General features: G+C 38.5%; 1 protein-coding gene across 2 annotated transcripts in view; it reads right to left on the bottom strand.

Annotated features, from left to right (window-relative positions):
- The window catches only part of ATXN7L1 (ataxin 7 like 1), a 115350-nt gene extending 96299 nt beyond the window's left edge, over nucleotides 1-19051 (bottom strand). For both annotated transcript variants that reach the window (XM_018068048.2, XM_008921288.3), the window contains exon 1: nucleotides 18869-19051. In XM_018068048.2, the coding sequence (XP_017923537.1) occupies nucleotides 18869-18887 (19 nt within the window). In that variant the 5' untranslated portion in view covers nucleotides 18888-19051. The remainder of the gene's footprint in view (nucleotides 1-18868) is intronic.
- Nucleotides 19052-19088: the final 37 nt, after the last annotated feature.

Below are 19088 nucleotides of genomic sequence, written 5' to 3'. Positions count from 1 at the left end.
TTCGGTTGATTGCAAGTACAGCAAATTTTAAACACAATGAAAGAAAACAACAAGAAATAAAGTACAACTATTCTGGTGACAAAATCTCTTCCATAAGATACCCTTAAGAGAGGGACTTCCTGGAGAGACAAACACAGTTTTTCTCTCCTCAAATAAAGGAAGAATTAAAACTTAACTAGACAGCAGCAGTGTACCTGGTACTCCATTACCCTTCATAAAAGTATCAGTGGTAAGGGGGATGTAGCCTCTGTACAGATACAACTAGCCACCCTGTGTAAATAAGAAGATATATGTCTTAGGTGAACGTTGTTGAAAACATGTCATGTGCTGCACTTATAGGCAGCAATTTATTTATTTTTATTCACCTCAGCCTCATACAATCTCCAAATCGGGTGCATTTAATCAAAGCACTCCAGTAACACAACTAGAGATTTATCTTATACGTCTGGAGCTAGTCACTTGGCTTCTCCATGTTTCTCTGTTTCTCCATCTGTGATGCTTCAGAGAAAGCTTGAGAGGCTTAATTTATTAAGCAGCCTGCCAAGTGCTTTAGAGAAGTGTGTTACTAAAGCATTAAAACCATGTTCATTGGTTCTGAAAGGGTAAATCACTAGCCAAACTAAAATAAACCCAACAATATCCTTAAAAGGTGGTTACACTTTTTAAATGCAGAAGTATCATGTTTACCTTATTTGCCTTTAGAGAAAAAAAGCCTCCAGACTTTAGGTATTTTATTACATTAGGACATGATCCGTTTTTCTTCTGAACCCCCCTTCCATTCCCCTTTACTGTTACACTCCCAAAGGAGGTGACAAGCAGAGAGAAACAAACCCACAATGCCAAATCAAAGTGACACATGCCCAGCCAGCCTCACTGTACCCAGGCCACAGAGGAAGACCTCTACTAAGGCACCAACAATGTTTAACTGACAGCAGATGTCAACTACAGGTCACCTGATCAGGGCAGGAAACAGTCTGGATGTTAATACAGACAAGGGCAAACTGTTCCCAACACCTGAAGACAACATATTAAATACTGGCAGTAAACTTATTAAAGCCCTAGGCACCTTTAAAAGCACAATCTATGTGAAAGATTTCTATCTATACAAACCAAAGGTACAAGCTTTTGCTCTTTTGTAAGTATTGTTTTTGCTGCAATACCACTGAAAGAATTCTTAGGAAGCCATTCCTTGCAAGAGAAACAGTCCACCTAAAATATAGTCAGTGGACAAGGATCATTTAAAAATACCAGCTATATAAAATACAGACATATAGACCAACTCCCAAACACTAGTTCCACTTAAGAGCATACGTTGTATACTTTTTATAGCTAAAACCAGCTGCTATAAAAGTGCCAGCTGAAGCAAAATAAGAAATGCAAAAGAGACCGATAAATAACAGTACTGATTTCTTGTAATTTTTCAAATTATCAAAATATGAATAGCCAAGTACGACAAAAGGTCTCCAACGTATCACAGATTAAAACCAGCTTTCGTTTAGGCAAAAGACCCCCAGCACACTGTATAAAATCTGTAACATCAGACACGGGAACATAACTGATGCATTGAAAGAGGGTCATTTTGAATCACCAGCTCCTTAAAAAAAAAAAACCTAGAAAACCCTAAGCAAACATCATTACAGGAAATTTTCTAAATATATGAATATATGTGTACACACATGCATATATTTTTAGGACATCTGCCTGTAGATTTTTAGCATATAAATATAGCAACAGTGCAGTGCCATCCCTCATCTTGTTTTTGCTAGCCTTGTTGTGTGCTTTGTATCTCTTTCAGACTGCAAAGGTACCACAATTTGCTGCTAGTTTATCCAGCACACAATTTAAAAATGCCCTGATGCAACTGTCAGGACTGTGCACGAGCTCTCTGCATCCTTAACCTCCCACATCAGCACAAAGTATTTCAATCCCACACTTCCACATTCACACAGCAGAGTCTAACCTGCCTATAGCACCCTGAAAAGTCACTATGGTAAAAACAACATTCTCCTCCTAACAGGTCAGTGTGGCTCTCTCTCAGCAGGTGACTGGCAGTAAGAAAGTAGAGTTTCTGTTTCATCAGATGCACAGAGATGAACATACTTCTCTCCTGGAACTGGCATCTGACCTAGGTGCCATATAAAGTCCATACTGTTTAGCAAGAGTTACCAGGCTTCTGCACACCTCAAGACAGGAACTCTTCTGGTGCGAGTGACTGCTGCCATTTGTCTCCTGCAGAAGCACACGGTGATACTTTGGCAAGGGGAGTGGGGAAGAGAGGAAAGGCTTCTTTGTAATCAACAGTCAGATGGAAATGCATGATTCAAGATGTCCTGTCTTTTGGTAGGCAGGACACTGACACAAAAAGCCAAGGAACTACCCAGAATGGTTTGGTGCCATCATGTGCTATATGAGGTTCTGAAGCTTTGCGTCTTGTTTCTTCTGAAGCAAGCACAATGTTTGTAAGAGGACAGTCCTGATCCATTTAAACTTTGAGACTGTGGCAGGACAATCTACAGAATGATTTTTTCAACATGTACCTTGTTCCTGTAGAAAGCAAATGAGAAATAAGAACTTTGGTGCTCTTAACCTCCAGCTTAAGTACCAGCCATGAGGAACACTACCTCACAGGACGGTGAAGCCTTAAGCTTTCTACAGTACCACGGTTTCTATAGGTTTTAAAGATCTTTATCTGCCCACAATAGTGACGTAGCTCTGCCTAATACACAGACCATCAAACCACTGCCTTGGCTGGACACACCATGTCGGCAGAGTAACTTTTATCTGACTACTTCCTCTGACTTTTAATGAATCTCTCCTTCCTGCAGAGTATCAGGCCCTACTGCTTTCAGATTAGAAATTACCCTTTCTAGTACAAGGCAAAGCAAGTGTCATCTTTTGTTGTCATATTTGCCAGTCTCAAATACAATTCACCTGAATGCAAGTATGGATTAAATGATGCTGGGAAGGTTGAGTAGACCAACCATCTGATTGATTTTAGCATGGCTGTTAGTATTCTGCAGAGAATACCGGCCTAATGGCAGATCCTGACCTAATTCAGCATTTGTGAAATTGTGGAAAGAAGGATATACATAGTGAGAGGACCATGACAAGGACACCTAGTACTAACATTCAGTCCAGCCCACTACACAAGCAACATTAAGGGCAACTCCAAGTGTAAACTTCTAAATATTTTGTAATTACCCAGCCAAGAACTGATGGATGTGTAAAGCTGTGCCACATTGTCACAGGCAACAACTGGGAACCGAGAAAGATTCAGATTCCCTGAACCTTTAGAATATCCTCATGATACTACTAAAAGGTAGCACAGGATATGTGTGATCCTGTACATTCCCAACCAGAAAAAGCCTGAGCTCACACAGAGTTCACATGGCTTTAGAACAGAACACACACTAATACGTATTTGGAGCAAACCTCATACGCCAATTCACAGTTTGTTTTAGCCTTTCCAACTGCAGCAAAAAAAACCCCAACAACAACAAAATCTGAGTACTGAAATATTTTACCCTAATATTTCATAAGAAGAAATTCAATATTGCCTTTTTTTTTTAAACCTCAATTCATGCTGCCTTCTTTTAGAAGATTTTGGAGGCAACAATATTGGTAAGGGGATGAAGGTAAAGAATTTATAAACTTGAGATGCAGCACATTTGCTTTCCACTTATTTTGTATACAGAGTTTATAAGAGTTACAGGATCACGGGTGCCTGGAAACTCCTTAAAAGTCAGTTAGCTGTTTCTTTTAACCCAATATACAAAATTTCCCATCTAAGTTGAATGGTACATTAATTTGGCACTGATTTGCCTTGCTGTGGGCATAATCAAGAGAAAAGGTGACACTTTCACTCAGACTGGTGATGATTTTAAAAGAAAGAGGTAAACTCAATGATGCCAGTGCTAACTCCTAATATCTCTTTTTCAAAACTAGGACAAAATGAGTTCTCACACAATTAATTAGAAATTACAGAGCCTTTTACTCTACCACAAAGATTCACCTGCTACGTCCTCAAAAATCCATGGCCAAGAAGGCAACATTGGGGATGATGACAAAGGCTGCTTTGCTCTGCAAACAAAGTAAAGTCAAAGAAGGCGCTTGGGTCCAGCTGTCAGTTACATGACCTTACAGTGAGAAGGCACAAACTATCTGCAGTGCTTCTAAGAAGGCAAACAACTACATTGGTAAATGATTGTTATGCTTAGAACTAATGACTGGGGGGATATTAGTGTTTTTGATTACCAGAAAAACATAAAGTGAGACTGGAAAATGTTAATTCTTCTTTTGTCTGCTATTAAAGGATGGTCCCTTCTCAACCACAATGCTAGAAAGCTTTTTGCTTTGATCACCTCATCTTTCAGATAAACTTTTTTTAATAAAAGAAGCAGTAACAATGTCTGAAATTTTAGGGAGGAGAAGAGTTAGAACAGAAATCTTTCTTATGATCTATACTGAAATTCTATGTTAAAACAGGTCATAGAATTTCATCATATTATTCTAGCTTCAAACCCAAGCTTTCTGGCTCTGGCTAAAGCACCGTGTGCTTCCTGTGAAAGCACCAGGGCCTTATGTGAGGATTTTGTGCAACAGAGAGTCTACTACATCCCTTGATAAGCTGTTCCTATTTAATCGTATCTTTAGAAAACTGCATCTTATTTCTAGTCTGAACTGATCTAGCTTCAGCTTTCAGCCATGAGAATCCTCTTAATCTACCTGACAAAGAACCATCTAACTGTCAGATACCTTCACCCTGTCTAAGTACTTATAGACTTATCAGGTAGCCTCTACTGTCTGTTGATAAACTAAATAGATTGAGCTTCTTAAAGCTTCCATTCTAAAGCTGATTATCCAAGCCTCAAATTAATGTAGATTTTTCTGAACTCCTTCCAGATTTTCCAGCACCAGATGTGGACACAAGAACTGGGATACAGTATTTCAGTAAAGCTGGATAAAAAGTAGTAGTGTTCACCTTCCTCCTACTCTCTCAGTTAAGCACTTTCAGCTTCCTTCAGGACTGCTTTGCACAGGGAGTAACACTCAAATTAAATTAATCAACCCTCTAGGGTAACCCTTCCATTCCTACTTAAATTCTAGATAGAAGTTTTTCCTAACACATCAAATTCAGAATGGACCATGACCAAACTTACTTCTGTCTGTTATAAAGAAAAACATACATATTTTTTAAACCCCACTGCATCAACTCCAAGTGTGACAGAATGTACAAATTCAGTGTCTGTATTTTACAAGAGAAAAACTGCAGGGAGAAAGATTACAGTGCAAACATGTAATAGTTACCCAATTTAAACCTACCTCTTTAAACTATTTCATTCAATGAATTTGCCATTCCCAGCCTATTTTGCACTATGGCGTTCTGATGCTCACTTGTCTATTCACCTCTTGAGGTGCTGGGTGGCCACAGCAGGCTTTATTCTCAGCAAAATCCAATGGGCACAATGAAAGATTGCTTCAGGCTAGAGCCAGTGTTCTTCCAGACAAAAGGCAGAGCTGCAGGCTAGTCATGGAGGATTTGCTAATGTTATAAATCTACCCATGTAGTGAAAATTAACTGCCAGTTATAATCTGCAATTATCACTGGCTATCACCAACTAGTTTCCCTTCTTATCTAGGATGAAAAAAGAACCTAAGTAAAATCATAAATATCTAGGATGACCATTTCCACAAACAGAACAAAAAGGAAACTGCCAAAAAAAAAAATCCAGTTAGAGATTATAAGATCATATCCTACCATATCTGGTAAAGTAAACATGGTCCTCACTGGTAGAGCAGGTGCAGAAAAGAAGAGAACGTCCATAATGTTTGCATAGGAAAGGAGCAAGCAATCTAGCTTTTGGTGCAGTAACATCAAATTCTGCTTTTAAGTAATTACAAAATTATTGAAAAGCACCAAACTAGTATGTGGACTTGCTAAACTAATAGTGAAGTACTGTGGGCTTTTGCTATAATAAGAACTGATCTATTCTCATAAGTGTGGTTTGGGTACCTGCTCTTTGAAAGAAAGATAAACCACAGCAATGTATTTTGAAATATAGCAGTCTTTAATCAGTAAAATTCAGCGCCAATGGCAGCATTAACATTTGAAAAACAGTAAACAGTGCTAGTCAGCAAAGCCTGCTGCAAACTCTCGCAGGGAAAAGTAATGTGCTCTGGTATTTTACCTCTTTTTTTCTGTTTATTTGGGGGTTTTTCCCCTGTAAATAAATACATTCTATGTACCAGTATTCACTTTGTAATCTAGAAATAAGGTATTGATCCTTACCTTTCCAAATCATTATGCAATAACATATTTCATTGAGGACTGGATTATACCCTATCAGTACACAGGAGGCTTTCAGCATTTTTTCATTTAATTCCAGTGCAGGTAGGATTGGGCTTTCAGTAGCAGCCATGTTAGCCCATCCTCTTTCAGTGACAAATGGATTAATTTCTACACATAGAAGGTAGGATACCTTGGGCCTCTTTCCAAAGAAAGGTGATCTATAAACATTATCAGTAGTCAACTTCTTTATTCTCATGACTTCTTCCCATTCACTCACTCCCTCTGCCTCTCCTCACACTGACATAAATTGAACTTCACCCTTCCTCTGGATATACACACACTGTCCTGATTATTACTCAAAGCAGCTTCAGTATCGTGATTTTGAAGACAGGGAAGTCTCTCTCACAGCTTCACAGTATTTAAATTAACAAGCTTTCAAAAGCACTTGTTCTGTGTATTGTTTTCATAGCACACTATGCTTGCACATGGTATGTCAGAAATCTGCCATGAAGAGCCCACATCCAAGGGGTTCTCCTAAAAAAAATTCAAACTACAGAGGAATTCAGACACAACAGACTTACTCTAAGGTTGAAGTCCAGAACAAGAGTCAAAGCTGCTTAGAATTTTGCCCGTTACTTATCTTCTGAACCTGTAATACGCATATAAACAAATGGGCATAAAAGAACTAATACAGAAGAAAGAGTATAAGAGAATGACAAATGTTGTTGCATACACCATGCGTTAGCTTCTCTTCACTTTCTGCCTAGTAGCAAAACTAGGGCACTATTCAGGAGAACAGATGAGGCTGAAGCCTAATAAAAAAGGGAATGTTTAAGTATTTGGAGAACAGAGGGCATGTTTAGGGAACAGAGTTAAGAAAGATTAAGATTTATCTTTCAATATTTATGTTATTTTTGCAGTCTGGCAATTACAATTAGTTTTGCTTTCCAGCTCCCAGACAGTAAGACAATATTAACAAAACAGAGAGAGTTTATTTTTACAAATAAACTGCTCTCACTAGGAATCTGTTCTGTACACTACTTTCCTGTTGCTATACTATCAGTTTTGATGCCTCCTTCCTCCACATCAACTAATTATTCTTTACCTCCTTCAAATTCCTCCTTAAAATAGCTTCCTGCAAGAAAATTTTCAACACTCATAGACTGATTTTTGTCTCCACAACACACACTGCTTCGTCTGAAATGCATCGTAAGCTCTCTGTAATACAGACCATATCTTGCTGGTTTTTAAAGCTAACACTTCTATATGCGTTACATCATTTGAACACATATGTTACACATCTCTCCAGAACTTTTCCAAATATATACCTAATAACAAGGAACTAAAAAAACTCCAAACAACCCAAAACCCTACAGAAACTCCCATACAGGATAAACTCTTACCTTCCAGGAAAGCGATAAAGATTTACAGTACCTTTGACTTGCCAAGGAGCTTGGAAAACAAACACTCAGAATAGTGACATATATCTTGAAAAGCTGGAAACAATAATAAATGCCACAAAATAAAACTTGTAGCATTCCCTCCTTCAGCAGCGCAGTCAAGAATAATTTTTCCCGATGAGCAAGAAACCCAAAAATATCTAAAACCGCATTACCTCTTTCAAAATTTAAATACCTACAAGGCTTGGTAACGTTCACACCCAGTGTGTTGTGAGTTATGAGAGTAGCTGAAGAAGACTTACACCAAGCACAGAATGTACGAAGACTCTATTAAAAGCGCTATACACACAGCTCACCATAATTTCAAGAGCTGAAACATTTTTCCTCCCATTTCTCCTCATGTTTTTCCATTGCCATGCATTCAGTTTCTTAGTATATTTGCCCAAGGTTCTCCAAGTCTTCTAAAAAGCCAAAAATACAGCAAAAGCATGAATATAGATCAGAACCACAAAACTTTATGACAGTGCACAAAAAAACCCTGAGAGACTTTGAAGAGAAAATCTGAAGATGTTTTTTCTTTCCCTTTTTTCTCAGTACCTCTGCGTGGTGACATGTACAAGCTGCTGGGATGACTGAACATTGATAACACACAGGGACATGCAGAAAGTTGCTTGGGAAAGGCAGGCAAGGTAATGGATAAAGCCTTCCAAGTCAAAGGATCAGCTCAATGCTCTGTGCGTGAGCAAACAGCTCTTTCCCACAGCATTCTCCTCTTCCTTAAACAAATGTTTAGATCTACTAAAGAGATGTGAAAACCTGAGATTAACTTCTTAAACACTGAGGAGCCTGCATCATGAATGACAGCCATTCCATGTAACACCTCTAAAATCATTAAGTCCTGCTTTCTGAGAGAAAAAAAAAAGTGCTGTATCATAAAGCATGTCTGCCTGTAGCATGTAGACAGGAACAAGCTTGCTTTGCCCTGCAAGACAAGCAAAAGCCATACAACCATGGTTACTGCAGCACTGCGCCCAAGCTCTCATGATACACCCTGAGCAGTACGACGTTACCCGGGGCCCAGTCCACGATAATGCAATCCCGTGGCCTTGTCTCGGCTCTGGAAGCAGGAAGCACAAGTCAGTATCAGTATGTGACAGATCACATAGACATAGTATCTACTTATGATGCACTGCAAGGAACAGAACTACTGCTTTCACATCCATCACGCAATGTGATAGATATGACCAGACACACACTTCTCTCTCCTTGAAAGGCTCTTTTTCTGTGGTGGTTTTTGCTTCTACTTGCCAATACTAGGTCCACCAATCCTGAACTCATGCTTGTCTTAAACATCGATTTTCTTTGCTGTATTCTCGCCTGTCCTAGAATTTGCAGTGGAAAAGAGAACCAGTCTGAAAATGAGGTTATCGCACATTTTCTCTCTCTCCTGCTGCTTACTAATCTGTGCCATTCCTCCATTTGAGCTGAACCCACACCTGCAATTTCAGCCTTTTTTCTTCCTACTTTTGACTCACTCCTCAAACCTTTTCTTTTGTATCCATTTCTTTCTCCACAATAGAATGCAAATATTTATTCCAAGAGAAAGCGAAAAAACATAATAACCATTTCACGTTCTCCCTTCCCACTCCCTTTCTCTTCCTTATAGTTCTTCTTTCTTCCTCCCACAACAGATAGAAACCACATCTGTCCCACTCTTCACTTGCCTCACTCACATCACCCCATACCTCACATCTCCTTTCTCCCCCTGCTCTGATAGAGCAGCAGGACAGCCAATCAGCCTCTTCTATGCTTGAAAATCTACTTCAGACCCCTTGCTTCTCTAACTACACTACTCTTTCTGTCACTCTTTCACCTCTAAGTTCATTATGATCTGTCTGATAACAAATTACACTTTTGTCTCTAACTTCAGCCTGAGTTTCCTGCAGCTGTCCTTAGCAATACACTGAAGCTATTCTTACTAAAATGTCTAAAAACTTTTACGATTGCAACATCACATCAAGTTAATAATTTCCATCAGCCATAACCCTCATGCATTCTTCATGAAAATTAAATGCCTTTCTCCTTCAGAAGCATTCATTCTCTGTTCCTGACTTCCATGACCCTACCCTCTTCTGCTGCCCTTCCCTCCTGTACCAATCCCTTCACAGGTCACTGGTAGGCTCCTTATTCCTTCTTTGTCTTCTAGTAGGGCTCCATTGAGATGTATCTTTTGTCCCTTCTCTTACATCCGAGAATTTTACCAACACATCCAGTTCCCGAGGAGATAGGTCTCAAAGACAGTACATTTATGTCTAAACAAAAAATCTCAGTCTGTTTTTCTGACACCTCTTGCCACTGAGTAGCTGTCAGCTTCAGCTTGATACAGCTAGAGCAGAACTTAGATCACATCACTCCCACCCTCTTTTCTCTACCTCCTCTCTTGATAACCCTGGACAGCATAATCATCTTGCCCATCATTCAGATATAAAATACTATGATAAAACACTGTGTCATCTTTGCCAATGACTTCTCTCTTGATCTGTTCATTTAGGTTACATCTATATCTCAATGATTCTTCCTGTCTTGCATCCCTAGGACAAAGTCTTCTTTAAACACCTTCACAGCTAAAGGTTTGTCTGGGCCTTCACCTCACATTAGCTATTTATATTTTCTTCTTTTTCATATTGACAAACATTATCCTGCTTGTTCACACTGCTCTAAAAGTTCTTTCTTCTATATTGTCATACTGCTTTGCCATTCTCTCTGCATCCTTCTATGCACAATCCTCCATTCCAAATTTATATTTTGGGAACAACTCATCTTTGCTTTCCATGCTCCTCTCTCTTATGTACACTATACTGTACACATCTTACTTGCTATCACACCACTTGCTCACATTTCTAGTTGGTTCATGATCTCAGTATCCATTTACTAAGCTTTTAACAAGCCTGTATTTTCACTCAGACCAACTTCCACACTTGAGTAAGGATACTTTCAAAGCACTTGCAAAACTACTTCAATGCCCTTCAAACATCACTCTAAAGCCTTCCTTGCCACAGTCCTAAGAAAGTCACTTTAGTTTAGGCTAAAGTTAAACACCTATCACGTGGAGCAACTAAGTCCTTTTGTTTGTCAATATTAAAACTCCTACTTTGTCATATATTAAAAAATTAGTTCTCTGCAGCACAACGATTTCACAACACACACAAGCACACACCCTTCCTCCTTGTGCTGGTACTCAGCACAGTAGTGTCTAGTGTCTGATGGGGCTGCTAGGCATTAGGATCATGCAAACAGTAATACTGCCTCCCTAATCACAGCAGTAACAGATCAATCACTTATATTCATCTAGATCATTGTCCTCTGACTATCTCCATTATCAGCCCCAAACAAACAAGGTTTTGGCTCTGACAGTGGTTGTTGTGGTGGCATGGGTCCAACAAACTTTTCAGATTAAAATCATCATAGCATCCTGTCTCAATAGACATAACTAAGAGCATCTTAAAAAACAACTGGATATGCTGACTGCTACCTGATAATCTGTCTAATCTAGACAATCAAAAGCAGCCAGCCTAAAGGTCACTTGAGGATAGAATACCTATCAGAGACTCAAAAATGGACACATATAATGATTTTTAAATTTCAGCTTCTATTCTGACCATTTCATCTCAAAATGATGACAAACTCAAGTCACCTTATTCTGTCACTGGAGAGGTCCAGTACCATCCTGTTTTGTTTTGCTAGAGAAGACACTTCCGATTCAACAAACTTCTTAACAACTATAACTTATATGACATTAGCAGGGTTCAATTCAAATATAACTTCAAATTCACAGATTCTGACCCCCCCCGTGTCCAGCCCACTGCAGTAGGAAGAGACAGAATGACTGGACAGAAGACATAAACCACTGTAAAACAGAAAAAAATTATAAACAAAACAAAGAACATAGCAAAGATCACACAGAATCAAACCCCATGAACTCTTCCCCTTTGCCAGCCATTCTTATGTCTTGATGTTACTTCGTGAGTCACTCTTCTGTCTCTTGTGCTGAACACCTGCTCTAAGGGAACGGAAAGGGAAGCAAGCCTGAACCCCCTGTGTACTGCACACAGCTCTGTCACAATACAACTGCTTCCGCTTCACAGACGATTCAGGAGGGGCCTGTGGACTAAGTGAAACTGCACCAGACATGCACTGGAACCAGCAGCTAAGCAGAACTTAGAACTCTTGTCAAGTTATTTGCTACTTCTGGCTGATGCTCTTTCTGATCTGGGAAAACTCCACTTCTCTTTTGCCAAACAGTCCACATTTTATAAATACATGAACACAGAAACGAAAAAGCTGGAAAACCAAATAATTCTAAATTCTAATTACTGTCAAGAAAACAGATAAATAGGAATATGTGTTGGGCTTAAGCACTGTATTATTCATACAACTTAGTAAAGTATGAAAGGAAATTACTGAATAATAAGCACAGCATTTCAGAAATAAGGAAGACATTTCTATTGAGTACAAGACCAAGAGCAATCAGAAAGCTCACTTCTCCAGCAACATCAGTGGATTTCAGGCATAACTTTTAATAAGCCATACAAAACATTATGACAAAACCAGTCCCTTAAAATCAAACACAGAAAGGGACACAGAAAAGAAAAAGAGAGAAATTATGCATGCAATAGTTGGTTTTCCTATGTCCCACGTAGGTTGTAAGTAACTGTGCTGGATTCCTTCTCCAATTTGACTCAGCTTAGTCAGCTGCACAGCACTATGATAAAAAAGTGGACCATTTTTACCCTCATAGCATCTACCCTTCTCATCCAGCAAGGGAACCATCAAAGATTTCTTGTTTTAGTCTTGCTGAGAGACCTCTGTCAAACACCCTTACTGTGTCACAACAGCATTCACCACAGGTTTTTTGGCACATTAATTACCTAAAGACACCAGCTTCACCCTGCACCTTTAACTCCTGAATCAGCTTTTTCAAGGACAAGCTGAAGAACTTCTGCACCAAGTTGAACTTGGAAGACAGAAAAATCCAGTAGCTTAACCCATGCCCACATAAACTGAAAATCTTTCTTGCTAGTTATTCCAAAATTACTCTTAATAATGAGTAGTCATGGCATTCATATAACCTTATATTGGAGTTAACTCTTTAAGAAACACATATATCTCTAAAACATATACTACTTTTACTGAAGGAGATCTTTCTCAGTAATGCACGCAGTGGACTACCAGAAACTCCACAACTTAAACAAAATGTAATTTGAAATGTTTTCTATAGGATTTTCCACTGCTTTCATATCATTCATACACCTCAGCTTTGGTTAAATGGCTAATATTTTTTGCCCCAAAGGTAAAACAGAATCTGATAATGTCCTAATTTTTAATTAAATAGAACAAAAGGTCCATTTCAAAGAAATTACTCCATTTCATTGTGGAAATGGTTCAGCTCTTGTGTAGCCTTTTTCATAATACATAGAAACCTATATTTCATCTATAAACTATTAACCACATACAGAGGCAGATAAACAAGAAAACACACACGTGTTTTTATATTTCAATCAAAATTAGACACAAGAAGTCATTTCACTTTCTGTGGTGACAGCAGGGCTTGGGGTACACTCTAGGAAACACATAAATTTCCCTCTTTCTCAAGTCTGGTTATAAATTACAACAAGTACAAGGAATGTCAGAGACAGATCCTTAGTGACAGAGCTGTCAGTTGACAGAGAATCACACATGGTTTCCTCACATGCAATCAAAAGAGGTACTTTAAACTACCAGGAGATCTAACCTCTTCAGAACAACTGTTGCATGAATACTGAACTTCAAGATATGTGCCACCTAACAAAACCAGAATTTTTAAAGAAGTAATTTAGAGAACAACAGTTCTAGATACATATTCAAAACCATCAAAATCTTGATTCAAAACACAGAATGTCTGATCAGAGAGCTTTACCATTACTCCACTCCTTTTATCCAGTGTGTGGGTTGAAGAGCTAAAGGACAGGTTTCAGAAAATAACTACGTACTATGAGGATAAACTACAATTCTGACTAAGTTTTCTGGGCACTATCATACATAATGTTTCATTCTTCCTCTGTCACCATTCCTCGAAACACATTAAATGAGGTGACAGCCATAACCAGGAGCCACACCACCCCCCTGCAGAAGCTGTCCACGCGAAAAAAAAAATAATCAGTCAGATATCATACACAGAACTGATCAGGCACTTACACACCAGAATACACACCAGAATTCAATCCCACTGTAATTTCTCATCCTAAAGAAAACCCCCATGGGGATCTTTGCTCACTGTTCTTATTGCCAGCATAAAGATAAGAATGGTAAGAAAAAGTTTCTCTTGAAAACAGCCACAGTTTTGTGTCCTGACAATTCTCAGTTCTTCCACTCATCAAGCTTCACCAGAATATTACATCTGTTTAAAAATCAGTATCTCTGGAAGACGTTATTAGCTTACAGGGAAGAGACAGAAAATTATACAACATTCAACTCTCTCTTTTGCCCACTGCAAAACCAAAACTAAAACCACCTGTAAATCACTAGTTATGTTGGTCTAAATTCAATAACCTCACATCATTCTTTTGGGGTATGTGTTTAAAACCTTGCTATAATTTTCTTTCCCTCTCAGCTCTTTCCAACATTCCCTACTACCACAAAAAGGTGAAAGATGAATTCATCTAAGAAAAACACGAACGTTTTTATTCTTTTTGGTTTAGTATGTTTTTAAAGGAGACAAACAGCACCATTGGCAAACCACTAGTAAACAAACAAACAAAAAAAATAAATAAAAATCAACTCCAATCCCAAGGCTTACATTAACCAGTTGGTTTTGTCTTGTCTTCACTTCTTTCCCAATCTCCCTATAAAAAATTTTAATTCTTTCTCTTGCTTTTCATAAAGTAGAATGTTTTATGTCACATCCTTTATTCCCCTATAGAAGTGTTCCCTACCACCATCTAGCCTCCTTAACTTCTTATTTTTCCAAGAAGAATGACAAAATCATCAAGATATTTTTCTGAAGAATTAAAAAGATACTGAAAGCTAAACTAATCAGTATTCCTTTAATTTTGTACTGAAGTTGTCAAAGGATTTATCAAAAAGCTTTCCATCAGACATTTGTGTGGGAAGTCAAAATAGGAAAAATATAGTGTAAGCAACTGTACAATAGATTTAAAACTCCAGTTTGCATGTGTAATCATGAAGTAAAATGGTCAAGTTTAGGGTGGTGCAATAACGATTGTAAACTTCTAGTTTTAACACAAAATCAAAAAACTATTAGAATTTTTTACCTAACATCCTTAATGTCAAACGATAATGAATCAGTATGGTCAGTGAAAAGATTATCTGAGACAAAACACACACATCATCAGATTGAAACCTCAATAATACAAACCCACTGAACTGGGAAACTGAAGTTGACTACCACACCAAGTACCCAGATACAGACCTAAGTCCCATAGGTCATATTTAACCCTGCTGTAGTTCACAGACATACACAGGATATCTTTTGCCCCTTTACAGCCTGTGCCTATCTAGAAACACTCACAGCACTCAATGCTTGCACATTTACTAAACCGATTAATACAAGTTCTGTACACAAAATCAAAAAATCCCACTCTTCTGTTCTTTTCTTCAATATCGTATAAAGTAAAACACATGCCTCCAAAATTAATCTACAATCAGTTACAGGGTAAGACTGATAATAACAGAACACTGTATCTACCTCAGGTACACAGTTACTGTAGCATTTTACAGGATACAAATTCTCAAATAAATACAGACCTCTGTTACTATGTACACTACCTGCAAGAAAATCTTTAATTTTTCGACTATGCCATTCAACTTTTTAAAATTCAACATAAATTGTAAATGCTGTTCCAATTCTGATAACCCTTCTTTTAGCTAAGACGGTTGCTTGGTAGTGATTTGTCAGATAAATTACACAATACTGTTTCTGTTTCCTGATTAGATAAGCAGATAAGTTTTTTTTCTGGCACAAACGTTTATGCATAAAATTTCTCATTTTCTGTGAACACTTGCAACTTTGTAATCCCCTCTCCACAAGTCTGCATGCCAGTAAAAGTCAACCATGGACAGACTGCGTTTGCTGAAGGAAAACTTAAGAGTAAGTATTAGCATGCAAAAAGCAATTCTGTCTACAAAACTGAAAAAACGTTCAGGAAATTTCTCTCCCTCTGCGCTGCCTACATATCCACTGCAGAATAAAGGAAAGCAGTGAGCAATACTTTTACCCTTACGGTGGGGCACAGGGGGCACATGGCCTCAGTGCATCTCTTGCACTACAGAAATGAACAGCACAGTGACTGTGACCCCCTTGCCCAGGGATGCGCAAGGAAGTATCAACCCCTTGGGCAGGCGGAGACTTGGCAGTGAGTGTTTCTACCCACCACCTCCTGGGAATGCTGCCTCCCAGGTCCCCACCTGGGCCAAAGGGAGGAGGAAGAGCAGCCCACCAGTCTAAACACACACAGTACACAACCAGAAAGGAGGCAGTGAAGCAGGGATGAAGCAGGGATGGCACTTTTTGCCACCAGACCCCATATTTTTCTACAAAACCAAAGTGAAACACCTTGTGGTGGTCTGGAGGAGACCACTTGTCTTCGCATCCCTTTCCCCCACCACGCTCTGCACACAGTTTCACTAGTATAAAAAGACTCCTTTGCTTAACTGCTTACAAAGGGATGACCACATAAATCTGGTCATATCAAGTAAAGATGACAAAATGCAGACAAATATGACAAGAAGTAAATGCAGAGAGATCAGATTTTACACTATCTTTATCAAACAGGACGGTAATTTTTGATACTTAAAATCCTGTCTCTGTCGTCCTCAGTTACTTGGTACAAGTAACATTTGATTTTTCTAAGACATCACTTACAATCTCTTGGCACCACAGATGCCATAAAAAGGTTTACTCAAATAGATAGGATTGTAAAGAAAAAGGAGTTGGGTTTGGTATTCAGACCTATCATGACCACAACCCTTGTCTATGAACAAAGCAGTCAAAAAAATTCAACATGTCACAAGACGGATGTGTGCAAGATCAGAGTAAAAGCACAAGCACTTCTTCAAACACATGAGCAATGTCTCCTGCAGACCAATCTAACTTATCACATGTTTCCCCACCTTTATGAATAAGGATGGTGAGGCCCAAGAAGATTTACAGTGGATGTTCAGACATACAGATGGGTGTGGTAGAAACACCTGTATTAACAGACTGCTTAAGTGAATATAGAAATATTTCAACACATACTAATTTATTCAAACTTCATGAAAGTTATTTTTAAGTGATCTAACAGAAGTTACTACTTGGAAGCAATAAAATTTCTAAAGCTTTTTATTTTCTAAATATAAGTCAGGTTTGGTTTTTTAAACATTTATATTACACCATAAGTACTATAAAAACCAGTAAGTGCTTCACACCTGTCACCATCATAATGTCAGCAACAGCATTATACTTTGGAAAAAATTTTTCTGGAGAGTGAGTTTACACAGAGCTCCTTTGCTGGAGTCTCTAACCCCCCAAAAACCCCAAACAAGACTAGAACTGATAATCTAAACTGAATCGTTCTAGGAAACAATTTGCATATTATGTATGACTAGGGAGTAGGGATGTGCTTCAATCTTTATGTCTCGAGTAAGCTTATAATAAGAATTTGTGTTCAAGGACTTCTGAGCACAAAACATTTTATCTCAACAAATTAGGCTCCTTATGAAAGCCAAGCTGAAGTAGTAAGACTTTTATTCGATTATTTTTGAATCAACAGTACTGACAGGTGTACAAACTGCACCTTGAACCTTTTACCTATAAATATACTACAGGAAAATCCCAGTTCTGCCGCTAACTTATTTTTGGGCTGGCAAAATAAAGAGGTTCAGGTACTTAAGAATCAAGACAGGAATACAATCAAACTTCGCATCTCTAGAAAGGTCTTCCAAATGGGAAGTTTTATGGTATTTTAAATGATTTTAATGTGTACTCCATGCAATTTTATAGTTTATTACACAAATCTACATTACTGATTAATTCATTCTTTTTTCAAGAGGTTGTTTAGAAAACATAAGATTCCTTTGAGCTGCCAAGATGCTCAAAATTGAATGCATGTGTAATGACAACTATAATATATTGAGAAACTTAACATCATTTCAGAATATATATTATGACATTACAGGTAATAGCAGGATTTCTCTCAGCATGAGTAAGTCACAACAAAGTTTCACTATGATGGGATCGTTCATTATGAACTGACTTTACAATAAGTATTTCTCACGACAGAGAGGTTGTATACGTAAACTACTTTCTTTACACAACAGAAACAAACAGAGAGCTACATGAAAGAGCGTCCCAAAGCATTTCACTAGTTGCATTAGGTGTTCCCCCAGCACGATGTTAATGACACATATAACAAACGAAAGGTGTAAATTTGATTTGTTTATGCTCACCACTAAAGTTTCTCTTCTCGCAACTGACAGAACTGTGTCAGGCACGGCATACTGGCAAATACCAGTAGCCCGGAATCTGCCTGTTCATACTGATGGTACCAGAAAACTTTATGGTCCAAATGACTCGTTATATTTGTTTTCGCATAATATGCATGGCTTTGTTTAATGTAAGATAATATTTGACATTGGCCGCTCAGTTGTCTGCAAGTCACACTCAGCAGTGAGAATGAAAACATAAAATGTGACTTGAGTTAAACTGAATGAACTCAAAAATTGTAACAGACTCTTTCCACAAGTGAAAACGTCTTCGCTAGTCACTAATGATAATATAATGTGTAAAGCTGATGCCCAGGTTTATATGCTTATCTCCACACAGAAGCAAGTGAAATGTTGCACGAAGGGACAGGGTCTACAAAAAAAAATCCAATATGGCCACTGATGTGTAGTTGTCTTTTGACTCAAAATTGCCTTATCTTTTACCACGTCTGCCAGTTGCACGCATACACCTGTTATACCCATACTTCAAAAGAAGTTGACACAGTGACAGTCATCTGCATGTATCCAATCCTGAAACATTCTTCACGGCAGAGAGATCCATATGCTTTGAGACAACCCTGTCAAGGCCAAACCACAGTAATCCACAACCACCAAGAAACAAGACAGGTAGAGAGGTGTGCCAGCACTATCCACTTACCTTCTTTATTAAGCCTCATAACCTCCCTGCTTTTTCCACCCTCCTTTCCAGTCTCTTCTAGATCTACACCTGCAGAAGAGAAGCAGAGTAAGGAAGCGCCGAGGGCCCTGAGGTGTGCATTTATTGTTTGGCGAGGGGAGGAGGAGGAGAGGTGAGGAGGTGAGCAGTGTTTCTATTTGCAACAGCAAAAGCACAATGGTCGGAGCATCTGCCAGGGAGC

This window comes from Manacus vitellinus, unplaced genomic scaffold, assembly GCF_001715985.3.
Source record: "Manacus vitellinus isolate BGI_N305 unplaced genomic scaffold, ASM171598v3 scaffold_13_pilon, whole genome shotgun sequence".
Lineage (NCBI taxonomy): Eukaryota > Metazoa > Chordata > Aves > Passeriformes > Pipridae > Manacus > Manacus vitellinus.
This window is presented reverse-complemented; position numbering and strand designations above follow the sequence as displayed.